This window comes from Pygocentrus nattereri, chromosome 5 (genome assembly GCF_015220715.1).
Source record: "Pygocentrus nattereri isolate fPygNat1 chromosome 5, fPygNat1.pri, whole genome shotgun sequence".
NCBI lineage: Eukaryota > Metazoa > Chordata > Actinopteri > Characiformes > Serrasalmidae > Pygocentrus > Pygocentrus nattereri.
This window is the reverse complement of record NC_051215.1, coordinates 10355852-10376098: the sequence shown is the minus strand read 5'-3', so window position 1 is coordinate 10376098 and position 20247 is coordinate 10355852. Positions and strand designations below refer to the sequence as shown.

General features: G+C 39.0%; 1 protein-coding gene across 1 annotated transcript in view; it reads left to right on the top strand.

Annotated features, from left to right (window-relative positions):
- macrod2 (mono-ADP ribosylhydrolase 2) overlaps nucleotides 1–20247 on the top strand; it is a 1076631-nt gene that overhangs the window by 390481 nt on the left and 665903 nt on the right. The window contains exon 5 of the mRNA XM_037538560.1: nucleotides 9095–9211. Within this exon, the coding sequence (XP_037394457.1) occupies nucleotides 9095–9211 (117 nt within the window). The remainder of the gene's footprint in view (nucleotides 1–9094; nucleotides 9212–20247) is intronic.

The following is a 20247-nucleotide window of genomic DNA, read 5'->3' as shown; positions in this document are numbered from 1 at the left end:
GTAGACTCCTGGTGGGTGAAGAAGTGGAGACTGTGTTTTGATCATGCACTGATTGGGTGAGAACTCCCACATCTTATTTACCTCCTTGATTCTGATTCCATAAATATGTCTGAACTCCAGTCTTCAACCTGATGACTTCTTGGCTGATGACTTGATGACAGTCATGGTTTATAATTACCTTCAGGACCATCAATCACTGTGTGAACTCCTAACCTGTTTCTCTGAGTTGTAATCCAACCTTATGCTCATAATTCCTTGCCTGCCATCTCTAACAATCAGTAGTCTGACAGACCTTTTTCTGATAGACTTATTAATTAATTAATTAACTAATTAACTAATTAATATTAGTCATTGGCTCATCTTTTGGATCTTTCCTCTATTTATCTCACTTATAAACAAATACATTGTTATAATAATTCCACTATGGGCTGTCAACCAGTGGAATAGTTTCTACTTACAAGTCCTGGCTTTCAGTGGTTCTTCGTCATGCTCTTATGGAGTTTTTCCTTTTGGTTCTTGGTTCCTCTCAGTGGTTCTTCATCAAGCTCTTATGGAGTTTGTCCTTTTGGTTCTTGGTTCCTCTCAGTGGTTCTTCATCAAGCTCTTATGGAGTTTGTCCTTTTGGTTCTTGATTCCTCTTAGTGGTTCTTCTTCATGCTCTTATGGAGTTTTTAATTTTGGTTCTTGGTTCTTCTCAGTGTTTCTTCCTTTTGCTCAATTTTGCTAAATTACCTTTGGGATCAATAAAGTATCCATCCATCCATCCATCCATCCATCCATCCATCCATCCATCCATCCATCCACCCATCCATCCATCCATCCATCCACCCACCCACCTACCCATCCATCCATCCATCCATCCATCCACCCATCCACCCATCCATCCACCCACCCACCTACCCATCCATCCATCCATCATAGAGAGTTTTTCCTTTGGGTTTTGGTTCGTCTCAGTGGTTCTTCGTTATTCTCTTAGGGAATTTTTCTTTTTAAGTTTTGCTTCCTCAATTTGGTGTAATGAAACTGAATTAGTGCTCCATTTGGGAGAAAATGCTTGTCTCTATGGACCATTTAGCCGCTGATAGCTCTTGCTTAGCATCTATTAGTATCTATTGTCAGTGGGCTTTAACCTGAGGGGATGTGCTGGTCAGTAGTGCTGGTGGTACAGTAAGGATGCTCTTAGAGAGCTTTTCCATTTGAGTGTTGGTTCCTCTCAGTGGATCCTCCTCATGTTCTTTTGTCTGTCGCTGTCTCCCTTGGGGATGCTCATTAGGGGCCAAAGGAGAACCTCTGGATAGCTCATTTGAGAAAAAGTGTAAAAATCTGTATAGATATATTTGAATTGAATTGATTTGAAAGTGAATCTTTGGATATGGAATGGAGGGCCACACATTCACAGATTTTATTTAATCTATTTTCCCATGAAAATGTTTTATTATTATTATTATTTGTTTTCTCCAGATCTCAACTCCTATATGTCTTTACCACAACATAGCAAACGTTGTTTTCTTGAAAGAACAGTATAGAGTATTTTCTGGAGATTTTGGGAAAACAAAATGAGTTTGCTCACAAAATCAAGCCATTACCCGTTGGTATAAGACCATCATGCTTATACATATAAGTGCGCCGATCAGGGTTCATCCTCAGAAGTCTCACATTTTTCCCTTGCTAAGGTCTACGCCACCAAATATGAATCTCATGGCTTTTCACTCAAAACAGTTTTTTTCACAGAAGGCTGGAACACTGCAAAGTGTTATCACAGCAACCATGGAGTGCAACTTCTTACTGCACCACCAGCACCACTGACCAGCACATCCTCTCAGGTTAAAGCCCACTGACATCCAAAAGTGCTAAGCAAGTGCTATCAGCAGCTAAATGGTCCTTAGAAACAAGCATTTTCTCCCAAATGGAACACGCAATAGAGCACTTTAATTCAGCTTGATTACACTGAATTAAAAACATGGGAACAAAATGCACGGTATAAAGAATGTAGATTGCTGATTATTTGAGATTATTTAACATTTTTTGCAAGATTTAAAATTAAATTTGTTGTTATCTCAGATGAAACTCTTCACTCTCAGGAAAAAAAGAATGAAACTCTCACTCGGGTGGAATCCTCAAACATTAGGTTATGAAAAGTTACACATATGTACTTTTCACCTGGGAAACCACTGTTGTGCCTTTGAGGGTACATTTACATTGTTTGTACCATGATGAATGAAAAATGTACCTGCGCAGAACCTTTATTTCTAACAATGTAGAGAAAATTATTGTTATCTCAGGAAAACAATATGATCATGGCACAAATAAATTGAGATCCTGAGAAAAAAATGAAATGACCTCATCATGGGAATCCATATGCTATTACATTGGATATACAGTGTTGTGCAGAAGTCTTATGCCACCTGATAAAGTTTTTTAAAATGATCAATGCAGAAAACAGTCACAACAAAATATGAATTAACATGATATAGTAAATTGTTATTTGTCTGTTGTTGTGTTAGATTTAACATTTCCAGACCTCTGCTTTGTATTTGTAGTTATCATCCAGTATCTAATCTGGCTAATCAATACTTCATCAAGATATGCTTCATTAAATTAACTCAGGTCTGCTGCTTGTCGAAGTTAATACATTTGTGAAATAACTGGGCTGCATCAAGGAGAGCAAGAACAAAACTGTGTTCTTCAAAGCAGTTTACCATCAAAAACAATAAAGCAATTCTTGCTGTTTTATTGTATTCATGTTTATTACTATTTTTACAAGTTAAGTTACAAGTACTTACTGCTCAGATAAATGCCTTTAAACCATTTTCTCGGGTGGCCTAAGACTTTTTAAGACTTTTTATAAAATAGTGTGAAGGGTATAGTGTTAGCCTGTGAATTTTGCTGGGATTGTAAGTGCAGACTTGTCATAAAATAGATGTGTCATCTGTTGTGTTTCTGCCCGAACCTCCCAGAGTATTTAACTGTTTTTCCATCCATGTTGTTATATTTGATCTATAATGCATCTCATGAGCTGTGAAATGTTTTACTCCAAAAGTTCAGGTATTGGCAAAGTCAGAGACTGATTTAACCTCCAAGCAAAATGTCTATTAACACTTGCTAGTTTTTAAATGTGTCCATCCATTGCCTTTATTACAGCTTCCATTCTTTTCAGGAGACTTGTGTTCAGTTTTTCAAAGAGATCTGTAGCAATATTTTTTCCACACCACCAAAGTTCAGTCTAAGAAGTTGGTTGCTTTTTTCTGCTTCTCACCATCAAAGACATTCAATAATGCTGGGCCATGGGGTGGCCAGTCCATTGTTCTGACAACACCTACAGATTCTTTGTTTGATTTGCAGATTTGTCTCAGTGAGGGCTTCTTGACAGATACACATCCTTTCAGACCCATAGTGTTGAGTGCCTTCTTACAGTGGAAGGATGGATGTGTATTTTTCCAGATCTGAAACAAGTGTGGAACTTGTTTTCTCTCTCAAAAATGAAAGCTGTAAGTGGTGCTTATCTGATGGTAACCCTTTTGGTGGTCTTGAATGGTTCTGAGAAGTCCATGTCTTTGAATAGTTTTTTGGGAAATTCTTGTTCTTTACTTATATTCCTTTGACTTTCCATTTCTTTATGCAAGTGGATTATTCTATATTTAATGTCCTGTGAAATATCTCCTGAGAAATTAATAACATGTACTGTAGACATATAATGCTCTACTGTACTTCAAGATAATGTTAAATCACAAATATGCTAAGTGTGTAGCATGACATTTCAGCTGGATTACTTGAATGAGCCTGTTTGGAAAAACCCCATTATATACCTCACAGTTCGGCAATAACCTGAATGGCTAATATAACATTGATTGCACTGATTTCTCATGCAGCAAACATGCCGACTTCTACCTTAAAGCCAATTACTCAGTGACTAAGTGGCTTCGGCAAATGCTTGTCATATGCTAATTTAAGCGCTCTGAAGTTGAATATCTAAATGGCTAAAGCGTCTTGTAAATATTCAAAAGGTCTGAAGTTGATTTTAAATGTGGCATTTGCATGTGGATTCTCTTGTTGTGGTTTCTCAGCAGGAAGACCAAAGAAGGTGCCAGTAAAGCAGACGATCATTAGAGTGAAGAAAAGCAAAAAACAAAACAACAAAAAAAAAACACTTCAGAGACAGAGACAAAATTTTAGATGTACACAAAGTGGTAAAAGATCCTTTGGTAAAAGAGTGGTAAAAGAAAGCAGATATTCTTCAGTTTAAGTTTTTAGTCTTCATTTCAGATCTGTTGCAGTTTAGTACAGTGACAATAAAAGAGGCATACACTCTCCAAACACTTTATTAGTGCTTTATTAATACTGGTTAGGGTCTCCCTTTGCTCTCAAAATAGCCTTAATTCTTATTGGCATGGTTTCCACAAGCCACAACGTCAGGCTGTGGCATTTGAGCAAAGATTGATGGGTATTAACAGGCTCAAAATATGCCAAGAAATCATTTCCCATACCATTACACCACCTCCACTAGCCTGGACTATTGACATAAGGCATATGTTTTTTCTTCAGCTGTCTAGTTTTGTTGAGCCTGTGTTCACTGCAGCCTCATCTGTCTGACAGAAGCAGAACCCAATGTGGTTTTCTGCTGTTGTAGCCCATCCACCTCAAAGTTCAGCGTTCTGAGATGTTTTTAATTTAGTTTAATTGTACAGAGTGGTTATCTGAGTTACGATAGCCTTTTTGTTGGCTTGAACCAATCTGGCAATTCTCTGTCTCATCAACAAATCACTGCCACCCACAAAACTGCAGCTCACTGGATGTTTTTTTTTCCTGCTCCATTCTGAAGAAACTTTAGTGACTGTTATGCATGAAAATCTTGTCTGGCATTAAAAGTTTCTGAGATCACATTTTCCTCATTTGAATATTGCGATTTTATGCACTACATTGCTGCCACATTATTGGCTGATCAGATAATTGCATGAATGAGTAGGTGTACATATGAATAGGTGTACATATACATATATAAATGAACGACAAAAGACAAATACCTAAACAAATGAGTGGAGAAGCAAAATGAATGCAGATGCTTACGGACAAGTATACTGCATAGATACAGTTAAACAGTTATGGTCAGATGAGTCATCCTTCATCATGTGCGTGAATGCATGTATCAGGTACACCAAGAGAACAGTACAGGCCTCTATCATGACCCCTATAGTAAGGGGTCTGGTGGCTCTGTGATGATGTGGGGGCATTTTGCTGGCATAGGTCCTGTTGTTCCCTTGTAAGGGAGGGTCACTCCAAATCAATACAGAGTTATTCTGACTGATCAACTTCATCCCTTAATGAAGTCTGCCCTGATAGGGTTGTCTCTTACAGGGTAACAAAGGGCATGAGGGGTCCCTGAATGGTTTTATGAGTATGAAAACATTGTACATCACAAACTTTGGTCTTTACTATATCGCATATGAATTTAGACAGAACTCTGTATCACATTAATCCATCTAATAAGTCCAACTGAGGAAATATTTTTTGGAAAAATGGTGCTCCATCCCTCCAGCAGTGTTCCAGAAACTTGGTCACCCCTCTGTATGTATATGTGATATAGAGTGATGCACAGTGATAAATAGGCTTTATGTATATCACCTACCTTTATATGTATATTTCCACTGTCTAATCTAACACTTTAATGCATATGTTTACTTTAAACATGATAGCCAGTTATAGCGTTATCCTGTTTTATCCGGTTTCCCTTTTCCCTGCATTTTGAGGCTTTTTGAGTGCTGAAGGGATGTAATCTCAAGACTAGGCTACACTTCACAGTATCTTTATGCACAAATGAGCACTACACACAAGATTTCTTGCTATACTAACCTAGTGGATAAGGAAAGCAAACTTAAAAATGGTTCCTTTTAGTTTAAAATTCTGCCATGAAGCTCAAAGGACAAAAGTATTTTCTGCTATCTCTTTGCTGCTGAATGTAAATACACAGAAGAACAATTTCTAGTTCTTCTAGAAGATCCCAGTAGTGTTTCCCAATCCGGTCCTCAGGGCCCACCAGACAGTATGCATTTCCGTTCCAACTTAACTTCCAATACATATATATAGTTGTATGCATTAGTGCTTTGTGCCTTGATCCATGATCTGAAACTCCAGTTCTGGTTTTCTCAAGTTACACACACACACACACAACACTGAACTCCCTGTTAGCCACACATTGTATAATCACTGCCACACAGGGAAAATGCTATCAAAACACCATTCTTCATTCTTCTTTAAAGTTCAATATTTAGTCATTGTGAGGTCCCTTCATACTATCATACTGCTTTTGATATTGAACAAATACTCTGAACATTCATTGCTACTCAATAAACATATACATAATACATTAGAAACATTCTGCACTATTTATAGGTTACTACTCATATTTTAAGCTAATTTAAATTAATTTGTGAGTGATCATTTTAACATCGTTGTACATAAAGTTTAGACCGCTCTTAGGTGGACTTGATCTACTCATCAGAGCCTTTTACACAAACTTGTGCAGTCACAAACTTGGTGGAGATATCAAATACTATGAATGTCTGAAATTCATTTTCAAAATTTCAGAGATTTAAAATTTCTCTCAAATTGTTATACTGATTATATAATATGTAATGAAAACCTTTTGCATTAACTAGTGGACTTTTGGATCCCACTGTATATATTATATGCAAAGGTATAAACACCACTGGTCAAATGACATATTTTGTTTGTATTCTATGTGAAAATAAGTTAACACACCCTCCACAGGGAATAAGTTCTAGTGCACAATTTCAATTTATTTGCTGAGGTTAACATATTGGAGCAAAAATAAAACATAAAATCTGAAATGTTCCATAGCTTTTGCTCAGACCTATAAACTTTTCTCAATATGTTAAAATAGAGCAAATAAACAGTAATTGTGCAGCTAATGTTAAAGTAGTTCATGTAAAGGTGTTTCTGTTAGGCTCATTTAATTGAAAAGTACAAGTAACCGCAAGAAGATTGACATTTCAAAGGAGGCCAAGGTGTCCTCAAAATTTTGATGGACAATATATATAGAGAGAACACTATAGCACTTAAGACAGCTTGCATATAAGCTTTGTATAAGCTTTACTTTGCACTGAAGGCGTCTTATGCTATTATTGTCAGCCTGTCAAAAGAACTGATTCCCTCTTACCACAAGCTCTGTCAGTGTCAGATTCTCCGCTTTCTCAAAAGCCATCAGAATCTTTATCTGTCGACTCGCTGTCCTTCAGTCCATTAAAGATGATTGATCATGGCAGGCGAATCTCCCTTCCAGCTGGTGTCATCTTCGCATTCTTGTAAAATTGTGAGGAACTTGAAAAATTATCTAGTCACTGTCAACTTCAGTGGAGTTTTAGATGGGAAAGAGAGGGGGTGAAAAAAAAGAGAAATCCTTCTCCCAGCTTGAAAAGAAACAGCCTCTGTCCGTGACGAGGCAGCTGCTAATTGGAGTAGTTTGTTTGTTTTCGAGTACTTCCAAAGGCTGCTCATGCTCATTTGCCAAGTCATTGCCCGATGAATGAGGGCGGGGAAAACGTAGTGGAACATGAAATTTCAGTCCTCTTCAGTCTGCCTCAGTTCTGTACCAGCAAGCCTGTCTGTTTGGGTTATTTGATGTCATCTGATAGTGTCATTACACTGACTATTCCCATTTGCTTTCATCACACTCTGCTGGCCTCTATGTAGGCTGGATCCACGATAACGGCTAAAATTGTGTGTTTGTTCGAATTTGGCTGAGGCCTTCAAGTGGGAAAAACCTGTTAGGGTTCTGGCAACTTTTAAAAGATCTCGCTGTGTGTCGACATGTTTCGAGGTTGCGTAATTGTTTCTTTGTGGTCCTTTCAAGCCAGCAGCTTTAGTTAAACTTCGTCTAAGTCGGAGGCTTCCTGTGGTTTGCCCAGGTGAAATTAAAAACCTCAGGAGGTGGGGTTGAGGGGAGAGGAGCAATGGCAATGCCAAGACAAGAAGCAAAAATGTTCTCCGCATGAGCTCCTTTTAAGAAGAACAGAGTGGCTGTGCAGATCCATAAATCAGCAGGGGCTGGGAGCTTTGAAGATTTGAAGTTAGAGCACAGAGAGAAGGAGGTGGAGGAGGAGGCTTTCTAAACCCATGTATTCGAATGTATTATTTGTTTTGTTGTACAGTATTCTGTAGCACAGCATTATACCCCTCACTTTCATTGGTTTCACAGGAGTCAGAATTTTTCATATTTTAGGTCTTCATAGTTCTCTTCATGTCACCCAATCCTGACAAAGCCTTGTCGCTGATCTATAGGTTTTTAAACAAAACTAAGCCAACATTTGTGTCAACTACCTCCACTAGTAAAAAAAACATGAAGAAAATGGAAATTTCTACATTTAGGTGTCATTTTTTTACCCTTTCAGTCAGAGAAAAGAACGCAAACTGAGGTAATGTGCCTAGGTAACCAAATAACTTGCTAACATTAGCTTTTAGCTTGTTGTCCTCCTCATCTGATAAGTTGTTTAAGTAATCCATTCTGTTTCTATCCAACGAAAAAGCAAAAAAAAAAAGAAAGAAGTCTGATCCCAAATATCTGCCCCAAAGGAAGTTGTAATTTCTCAAAAGTTCCTCCCAATTAAGATATTTCTATGGATCTGTACATCAGTGACCACTGTAAAGCAGTGGTCACCAACCTTCAGCCTGGAAATCCACTTTCCTTTTAGTGGTCACTTTTAGTCGTATCCTGCACATAATGTGCTAACCAATTAGGGATGTCTAAAAAAATTGATTAGCTGGCGCAAGTGTGGTAGATTGTGGTTGTACTGAGACTCTGTAGGAAGGTAGCTCTTCAGGGCCACGGTTGTTGAGCACTGCAGCACATGTAGCAATGATCATTTTCCATTTTGCCCCCTTTTCAACCCTGTAGCATTTGTGGACCTGTTATTGGGCCCAGAGTTATATTGCTTTAATGATTAATTGCCTTTATGTCAACTTTAATGATTAATTTTGCAATGTTTTCCATTCAGTTAATGAATAAAAGGCCTTAACATATAGCAGGTTAAATCACTGCCAAATTGAACCTTCTCAAATAATTGTTTTCCTTCTTTCACAGTGGATGGCTGCATACACCGAGCAGCAGGACATTTCTTGTACGAAGAGTGCCACTCACTAAACGGCTGTGACACAGGCAAAGCCAAGATCACCTGTGGCTACGACCTGCCTGCCAAATGTAAGTACCCACCTGTCAACCTTATTTACTTCAGGAAACAGCACCACTGTACGCCATGGCCAAGTAGCCATCAAGGCCCTCCTTACTCCATATGCCGTGTCACCTTGCTGAGCCGTTTGGATCAAGATGATTGCGGCTGATTGTCCAGAAACGGTTTGTTATCAGATTAATTAATGACTCTTCAAGCCTGTAACATCTGAATCAGAGTTTTTTTCCCTCTGCATTGTGATGCTTTTTGAGTGAGCGCACTTGATTAATGGAGTCGTATTATTAGGAGGATGATTATTATGATGGCTTGCTGTTGTGTGACTGGCTGAAGGGGCCATCTGTACTCAAACAAAGACATTAAGGGAACTATTAGCTTGTAATTTGATTGATATTTCATCCTTGATTTATTCCATTAGCTAATGGCGTTCTCTAGCATTCCTGAGTGATGAGGACTGTCACTCTGGTAATGGTGGAAGGAGGGCACAACATGGTTGCATTGTTTGGTTTTAGGGTATACCAGAACCATCAACAGGGCAGGGACTGACACAAAGTATGGAAGTGAAGATGTGTTGGACAATTTGTCGTAACAAATCTTGTGAAACCTGCTACCCTTATTGCCTTTTTGGCCTTTTTTTTTTGCATTATTTGGTCTTGGAGTGTATCAAGACCTTTGGTGAGGCATGCACTTGACCTTGTGACATGAACATCTGGGGACAACCCAGAAATTTGTGGCTAAAAGTGGAAGAGGATAGAATCATTAAGATGGCAACACACTGAAATTTCTAAACCAATACAAAGTCTTGAGAATGCAGAGCTCAAAGTAGGGATCAATGTTCTGCTCGTCAGCACTGCCCAACAGACAACATGCTTGTCAATAGCCTTTGGAAGTAGTGTAAAATATGAACCTGCCCCGTCATGAGGTACAGTAATGGACATATAACCAAGACCACTGAGTTTTGTGTTTTAACCAAAAACATTTTACACAAAAAGTTTTTGTGTAATAAGCTTAGAATTTTAAGAGGCTAAATATCAAGTTATCGCCAGCTAGCCAGGCGTAGTAAACTATCCTGTTGGCAAACAAGCCAAGACATTTTTTCCCCCAAATTATTGTGTCAACAGACTTGCTTTCGGTTTTTCAACAAAATCTCCAGCGTCAGTTATCCACACATTCCAAAGTTCAGTCTTAGAAGTTACAATCTGAGTAATCCCAAACACATTCAATGGTATTGAGGTCTGAGGTGGTTGCTGGCTTTTGTACAGTGCTTTGAATTTAACTGTGTTGCTAAAACATTCATTTTCAAGAATAAATATTAGCCATCTAACAGTAGTGAGACCGTAATTAGCTTGTTTTACTTGTGTTACCTAGTACTCCAAGTGTTAAAAGAGCAAGAACCAGAGGAACCTGATAGCAGGTTTTGAGGGTACGTTGCCTTATTGGTGTCAGATTTCACCACATTCCAATTTTATCAAATTGTCAACAGGTGTGTATTATCATTACAAGACCATGTCTTGCTCCACGAGGCATGTCATAGCCTAACATATGAGGATCTTGACTCATGAAATCTATTGCTCTTATCAAATTGTGGTGTTTTTGGTTACAAACATAGTTATACATAAATCGGAGATTTTCTTGCTTCGCTGGTAGCAGCACAGACCAAATAAGAATCTCTGGCAAATTCCCTGTTGTCTTTTGGTCTTTCGTTAGTGAGTCACAGCAATTGAATAGGATGTAACATTAGCCAGAAACCTGTAGGCGATCCTTCAGTTGGCGATACATCAGCTCTTGGGTTTTATAGACAAATCAAGATTTCTGTGTGTCTGTGTGATGTCTTTCATTAGCGGATACTGCACGTCCTCAGCAAAAGCAAGTTCCCAGATTGTTCTCTGAAGCCCTAAGGAGCTTCATCTGGCCTTCCAAGAAAAGCTGTTTTTGTTTTACTCTTCCCACCATCATTGTTCTCCGTTATTGCTTTCATTGCTGGTAAACCATCATTCTTGAACTCTTGCTGCCAGAAGTAGCTTTGTTCCCTCTCTCTCTTACTCAGTCTGTCACTCTCTCTCTTTTGTATTAAGCATTTACTCTCTGTGGTGACTAACTCCATCCTACACAGCCATGCTGAGGCTGTCTGTGCCTTTTTTCCCTCATCCAAGTAAGCATGTTACACAAGGCAGTATGGACAATCACAGCGCTCTGGTTGCATTGCGATCGAACCATTTATAGAATTGTTTATGATATATGATTAGGAACACCAGATTATAGGTGGGATTCATTTAATTCAGTCTTTGGATGTGTTTCAGTGTAATGTCACTGTATATTTGAAGCTGTTTTATCCATTATGTTTGAGCCCTGATTGTCTGAGGTCCATAATTAAATGACTATATTTCTGTACCACAGTCAGACTCCTGATAAGCGTGAATGTAAACAGGTTCTAACACATTTTTGCAGGAATGCTTCTCTATCTATCTATCTATCTATCTATCTATCTATCTATCTATCTATCTATCTATCTATCTATCTATCTATCTATCTATCTATCTATCTATCTATCTATCTATCTATCTATCTATCTATCTGGATTTCCTTTGGCTTAGCTGCAATACAAGTCCTTTTTCTTACATATATTTTCCTGGTGGCAGTGAAGGTTGGCATCCATCAGAGCCACAGTGAAGCTAATGAACAATTAGGTTGGTTTCACACACACTACTTCTGCATTGACACACCAGCGTGACTACTACAGCTTGCATGCACTGGCCTTTGACACATACTGTGTTAGCTTTGAAGAGGAGTACAGCTGGCTTACTTTATTTAATAAAAACTTAATTAATAAAAAAGATTGCATCATTTGTTTACCCTCTGCAGTTTTCTGACTTTTGATTGGGAAATTGTTTCAGCCTTGTAGAAAACATGATCTATATGTAATGGTTTACTAGCACTTTGTTTGATAGCTGCCTTATTTTTTCATGTTTAACCTGGTCATTATTGTTTTTTAATGGTTTATTCTTCTGTGTTTTGCTGCATAGTGCAGCACCATGTCTGGAACGTAAAGCCCTACTGCTTGTGCAGGCAACATACTCTGACCTGTTTACACGGGCAGTGCAATGCAAAGCAAGATGCTCTCATATATTTAGATACAGAATGGATTGCTTAAGTCAAGCCTAAATTTAAACACAGTGGCTGGTATACCCTATATGGCCAAAAGTTTGTTGACTCCTGACCATTACACCTATATGAGCTTGTGGGAAATTCCACTCCAAAGCTGTGGGCATTAATATGGAGTTGGTTGTTTGCTACTACAACAGCTTCCACTCTGCTGGGAAGACTTTCCACAAAATTTTGCAGTGTGTCCAATTTATCCCAAAGGTCTTCAGTGGGGTTGATGTCAGAGATCTGTGCAGGCCACTTTAGTTCCTCCCTACTGGACAAACCATGTCTTTGTGCACAAGCACACAGTCATGCTGGAACAGAGAAGGGCCTTCCCCAAGCTGTACTCACACAGTTGTCAACAGCCCTGGATCATTACTGTCATTCCTCTTCCAAACTTTACTATTAACACTTTGCACTCTAATAGCATTCTCCCGGCATCAGCCAAACCCAGTTTTGTCCATCAGAAGTTGAAGCATGTTTCATCACTCTTTCATGTCCACTACTCCAGAGTCCAGTTCAGCATAGGTGGCTCTGCTTTGCGAGATTGCGTGGTCAAACACTTTTAGTCTGAGCTGTTGCATTTCACAATAATGGCACTTACAGTTGCCTGGGGTTGATATAACAGGGCAGTGTTTTCACAAACTGACTAGGGTCAAAGGTGACATTTAATGACAGTGCCATGTTTAAAGTCACTGAGCTCTTCAGTACAACCCATTTTACTGTCAGTGTTTGTCTATAGAGATTGCATGGCTTGATTTTATATACCAGTTGTCCACATAGTTTTGGCCACAATGCAGCACATGCCAAGTGATTCCAATTGGATTACTCCTTAAAGTGTTGCCAAAGATAGCACAGCACATGAAATATCAGACCTAAATACCACACAGTAAGATGAATATAATAAAAATGTCCAGTATAATGCATGCTAAGTCATTCCAGTCGGATAAATCCTTGGCACACCATTGCTGTGCACAAAGGCTGGATTTATCTTGCCTTTCTATGCTAATAAAACAGGGAAATGGGTTTAAAACTGAATATGTCATTGCTAACTAAAGCTGGTACAATGCTGTCTTCTTTCACCATTGACCATGATATAAATGATCTGCAACTGTATTCCTGGCTCTGGCCCGCAATAATAGGAAGCATCAGCTTAATGATAGAGTGAGAATGGGAGCGCAGAGAATTCACAAAGAAGCTTGCATAGGCGAAGCGGGTCTGCCATCGTTGCCATGGTTATGTGAGCAACATGGTGCATATTAAATGGTGCGTTTATCGTCCTGTAGATTCTTCTGATGAGACATGCGCACGTTTATGTTTACATTCCGTCGACATCTGTGGATAGCAGATTATGTTGCATTGCTTTGCCGGCCAGCGAGAGCGGCGCACATGGGACAGATGGTGCGTTTACCGTTTATGTCCTGGCAAAGTCACAGATTTCAAACATGGGCTTTTTTTTAGGGCTGCTGCTGTAATTTGGCCAGAATTTCTCTCTCCCTCCACTCCATCAGGAAGCAAAGCTTCAACTTTTCTCATTAGCCTCACCTGTAGTTTCCCTGTCTTTCTGAAGCATTGATGAGTGCTTCTCAATGCGCAAGCACTCCCTCTTTTCCTCCCTCATTACTCCTTTCTTCTTCTGTTCTCCCTGTGCTTTCAGTCAGGCCCTATTGCTTACCACCACAGTAGATCCAGCAATCAGCAGACAAATTCAGATTGCATTGAAGGAATAATATAGCTACAACTATTCCCTTTACTAAAGTTAGTACTTGAACAGCCAACACATATTTGGTGTTTACTTCTTTGTTTGACCTCTAATGCTATAAGACTACCCTGCTAAAAAACAGCACAGACCAGCATGACTGGTCATTAGCAAAATCAGCATAACGCTGTTGTCAGAACAAAACCTTATATCTCCATTTTTGTTGATTTTCAGTTTTTGACTTAATTGGAAAATGCATTTTAGCCTATTATTATATTACTATTATATTATGTGTAAATTTCATGAAGGGTGGACCGAAATAAAAAAGTCTGGTTCCATTGACTTACATTAAAAGTAATGTATGTTTTTTTTCCTTCTCTTGTAAAGTTACCGCTTTGGAGATACAAGCTTTTGTTCCGACAGCAGCGATATGTTATGTTTTGGATGCTGGTGTGTTGGTCAGCAGCAATGGAAGTTGATATACTGGTTACCAGCAAAACCAGCATATGTTGTGTTTTTGTTTTGGATGCTGGTGTGCTGGGTGACCAGCTAAACCAGTACCAGGTCAAAACTAGACCAGCTTAGACAAGCTTAGACACCAGTTAGCATTGAGGAAACTGTATTATGATTGTGAACCCTGTTGAATTGTTGAGCAGTCTTAAACAGACTTGGGTTTTGAGGAACTCTTGGGTTCCTGACACAGTATGACAAATTGTTATCTATAAAATGGACAAAACTTGCTGAAGTTTAAAGGACCTGTTGGCTACTATAGTCTTGCTTCTCCATTGTAAAACTAAAGAAACAGTTGGCAGACATGTCTTGGCAGATGGACTACATTTGGCTTCAGAAAACTGTGTCAAATAGATCTTTTGTTAGTCTATACCTTTAAGATACCTTCAGACGTGATTTCTGTAAGGTTGTAATTCGTGGTTAGACTATGTGTCCAAAAGTTTGTAGACACGCGTATTAATAGAGAGTTTGTGCCCCACTTCCTGCAGTAATAGCCTCTGCTTGTCTGGGAATACTTTGCACTAAACGTTAGAACATTGCTGTGATGTACTTATTGCATTTAACCACAACAGCATTAGTGAGGTCTGGTACTGATGTTGAGTGGATCACTCCAAGTTATCCCAGAAGTATTAGATGGAGCTTTACCAATCTAGATAGATGGAGCTTTATACCCCTCTAGCCAATGCTTGGCTTTGGGCCTGGAGACTTTAGGCTCATGTGCTATTGTCCCAGAGCATCCCATTCTATTGGCAGCACTTTTCTATGGAGCTGCATGTCAGCAAGGGGTGCATCTGAAAGCAGCTGTATTTCCTAGAGTGAACTAGAAGGGATGTCTGGATAATTGTGGAGATATAATTTATTAGAATTAACTATACAAAGTATCCCCAAACCTGTTATACTATGTAAATCCTTTTTGTAATTTAATGGTCCTGGCACCAAACTTAATTCAATTCAGGGAGATGAATATTCAATATACAAGTCTACTGATGATTAGTACAAGAGAATCTAGGTGGGTCTTGCCCTTTATTGTGCTTCACCTTCTCTTCTGTCAGAGGCCTCAATTATCTCAATAGCTATAATTAAAATGTCATTTGTCTCGCTAAAACAAACCTAAGTATGCCTCGAAAGGTGTGAGGGAGAAAAAAAAACATAAGATGAGTTGAGAGAGCTGCTCATCAAGCCTCCATTCTTCAAAAGCAGCAGGCATTTGAGCTGTAACGTCCTGTCAAGGTCGCCAGGTTGATTTCCCTTTTTGCTAATGTGAACTCGAAAAGCAAAGGGGTGCCGACAAGAACAATGGTGGCTGCGGGAATAAAACGTTTCCTCGTGTTTCAAGCTGAGGCCCGGGGGGCCCCAGGGACAGGACCCCAAGGAAAGTGCCTGAGAGTAATGATGTAAAATCACATAATTCTCTCTTTTTTCTCTCATAAAACAGAGCTCGTTTCATAGAGAGGCAATGGAAACTGACATCCCACCCAAACCCCTTCATTTTTTTGGCCAAAGACGGGAAAATTGGGTGCTATTAGTTTTAAGCGAGTCGTTTTCCTTCAAATTTGTGAATGCCAAATGGGACAGTCCGGTAAGAGGCTGTCACATGTGGCATACATTACTAAAAAATTGTCCCAGGATTGTTAATAAATGACAGTGATTATGTGCCTACCGCAGAGGAATGACATCACACCTTAAATTAGATTGTGAAAACACTTAGAACCTCTGCGGTAACGGGCGGAGCTAAACTGCTGTAAGCAGAAGAGGTGGAAATATGTCAGTGTGTTGATTTTCAATGCATAAGAAAAATGTTTAAGTGAAAATGGACAGTTTTAGCAGCTAATTTTCCATGAATAGACTGTATTGACTTGGAGTGAATGGTACATTTTGAAACTTGAACAATGTTTACATACTATGTGAAACTTTTTTTTCCAATGAGTTTTGCTATGAGCCTTTTAATTGTATTTGCATTTGTGCAGGAAGGCCTTAGAATTTTAATGATGCTTCTGTTAGCAGGTGCTGCTGTATAATTGTAACTTGTTAGTGTTAATTTAGCTTTTATCCTTAGTTCTAAAAATAAAGCTGCCATTTATTATATGGTGCCGCATTCTTAGAAACACATAGAGTTTTAATGATGCAGATTGTAGCTGCCCTATAATAGGTTGTAATGACATGTTTAGGACAAGAAATAAAGCTGCGTATTATATTGTGGTGTTATTTTAGAACTCTAAGGTTTGGAATGTTAACTTTACATTTGTGTAAGTGCCTGTTTCTCTCTAAAAAAGTTACTTTCCAAAACTGATGATCAGATGTTACTGCGAATTCATGCTGCTTGAACCAACCTTCTTTTAATTTCATAGTCGTTAAAAAATCCAGTGAGATGCACAAAGGCACAGGCCTAATTTCCAGAACAAAAATTATAACTTGGCCATGTAAAACCCCCCAGCCCTCCTCCCCAAAAACACACACACATAATTATTTGGTTATAAAACATGATGAAATATTGGATTTACTGAGGCAACAACAAAATTGCCTCAATAATAAAAACACTTTTCTTTAAATGTCGACTTGCTCACCTAAAGTTTCGCAAATCAGCAACATCTCCATCATACAAATATATTCCATCTCAGTTATTGACAGGAAAAACAGCTTAGTTCAACTGAGGCAACTCAACAACAGGCAGAAATTGGATTTTATGTGAAAAGGGGTTAAATAAGGCATTTGTCTGCAAATATTGGGAAAAAATAAAACAAAAAATATAAGATTTGCTGTGAGATATAAGATTTATTTCAGCAAACGAGCAGTAGTTATGCATTAAAATGTGCAAAAGTGTATTCTCTGTAGAGGATGTGGTAACTTATTTTCACTTCAAAATACAAAACGTTTGTCCCCAAACCTTTGCATGACTGTATGACTGTACATAATGTAAAAGTAACAGCAATAATAATAAAAAAAAATTGATTTGGCCAGCAAATTGGATTTAGGCCTATATAAAAATAAGAAGAAGGCCTCCTTTTTCATTCACCATTAGGCCTTTTAGAATTTAGGTCTAGTATAATGCGTTCCAGTCCTTAACCAAACAGCAGTATAAAAGCAATATTGAATTTAACTAGCCTACTATTAACCTGTGCTTTCATCAAGATCTGCCCATGCATCAGAGAGCTGTCCAGATCGTCCAGGTGGACAGTGAGTCAGAGAAATCTAGACCCATACAGATGAATACACGCTCTGTTTGGCACTGCCGTCCAGACAGTTTGGCACTAAACGGCTATTACAGAAAAAGGAGGGAGGTGAGGAGAAGGTAAGATAGTAAGGCCTTCTTCTGTCTTCCACCCTCCCTCATTCCTCTGTCCTCTTTAGGCATGCTAGCAGCTTCTGTCCGTCTTTTTTTTTCCTTTTTTTTTTTTATACGCCTCTGCATAAACAAAACTTACTGGAGCCCCTCAGCGCATGAATAGTTAAAGCTAAGTTAAGGCTGGAAGCGTTGACCTCCCTGAGGAATGTTTAGGATGAATGAGAAGAATGTAGAGGGGCTTTGGGGGTGGCTTTCTATCCTTTGACATATACGTAATGAATGTACAATGAAGCGCATGCTACATCTGCAGAATTCATACTAATGTCTATATATTTGTAGAAATGCACCAAGGAGAGAAAACATTATGACTATCTGCATAATATGCTGTTGGTTCTCTGCTGGCTGCCAAAATAGCTCTGACCCCCCAACCCCCCTGGCCATTAACTACAAGGATCAACTGTTTAATTACTATATAATATATTCCAGACCTTCACTGTTTTGCCTCATCACTGTACACTACTGTTGCAAAGTTTGGAAGTGCTGTTGTTAATATAATATAGCAAGTTTTATTTATAATAATTTACATTAGATATTTTAGGAACTTTAGTTGATTTCAGAGTCAATGGGAAAGCTCTTAAAGATATGACTGAAAATAATGGGTCACTCTTGCCAAGATAAAAAAAATTGCTGTATCTGTTGCAAACCTTTCCTCTCACCTCCTACCATAGTGCACATTATTATTGGGGGTGAGATTTTCTTGTTTAAAGACTAGGAAAAACACCCTTCTGATGATGTTTCTTGAAGGTGTGGGGAATTACACATGCAATGGGGCAAATACATAAGGGTGGGCTGTTTTGAATTGTTCTGCTTTTTTAGCTAGCTAGCTATTACAGACACCAGATAGCTAACATTATGTGTATTTGTTAGCCTCTATATCATTGCGTTTCTTTATCACTGTATTTGTGTGATGCATGCTGGGTAATGTAGTGAGAACAGATTGCTTAAGTTTATGTAGCAGTTATGTTACATAAACTTAAGTTATGAGCTCCTTACTGTCCCATGCCCTTCAGATATGTGAGCTGAGGCAGCAGAGACATTAAAAGCACACTAAAACTCAGGGAAAGTCTCTGTAGAGAAGTCTTTCGTAAAGAATGGAGTTGTTCCGGACATAAGATCTAAGACTTTCCTTTGTTGTGAAATTATCTGCCGTCCTTTGTTGGTGTCCATTTCCCATTTTACACAGAGTGCTGTAAACTCCTTTTCTGTGGACAGGAAATGATGGTCAGTAAAAGAGATCTAGAGCATCTCTAGGGCCCAAGCTGAGCAGCCTAGTGCTTCATGAACAGAAGCTGAATTGGTTTCATAATCTATGAAAGTTTCCAAAGGGCAGACTGATTTGTTACTTCTGACAGTTTGGAGAAACATCAAACTAATCTGGATCCTTTGTGGGTAGCTAAGTATAGTGTTTTTAGAAAACAAAGGTTCCTAACGGTTCCTCTTCAAGGCCTGTTAGTGGTCATTTATGCCCATTCTGAGACCAGGCCTGGGTCAGAGTTGGTGCGCACCATGACCACACCCTTTCCACTCTAATGAAAGAAGTTTTTGGTGCTAAAAGGAACAAAATAGTCCCATAGACCTATGTTCTCTGCATTGAGATTAGCTCTATATTCACAAAGGAATCCATTTGAAAATAAAAGAAGAGTCTGACATAGGAATGCTGTGTTCTTTTGAATCAGACCTCTTGTCGTGCATATCATAAATAGGCGGTCTTTTGTTTTCTTTCCTGTCAGGTGGTACCTCTCAGCGGTAAAATGCACCAGCTGTGCCCCACCGTCCCATTACATTCCCATGCTTTCAGCACTCAAAACACTCAACGCCCATTACTGCAGGACTAAATTTTCCACCTTTCTCTGCAGCTTGCTGGAAATGAGCTCTTTGCACATTCGCAATAAATATCTCCCCCTTTAACTCTCTTTCAAAATCACCAGTGTGCAGGACTGTGGGGGGGCGTTCAGTGACCTGGTGGTTTAAAACGAGGCCAAGTGCTGGCCCCTGCAGATGTTGTATTTCAAACAGCGGCCTATTAGAGCATGTCAGAGGCCTAGGGTGATGGATGGATAGAAGCTATTTAAAAGAGCGGTGGCCAAGGCCAAAACAAACCACCAAGTCTGAGGCGGACAACACTGGTCTGTTTGCTCTGTGCTGACCTTGACCCCAAACACACAAGGGTCACTGACATAAGGGCTAGCTTATAGAACTCTTTCAGATGGCTTCTTCGCCTCATCGTTTTATAACCTCACTTGTTCAAACAGAAATAAAATGTTGAAAGATGGTGGCTCATGGATAGGTTTTATAACCTGCATTGATCTTGTTATACCCAAAGACTTACTTCAGGCAACCAAGAGAAACTGATA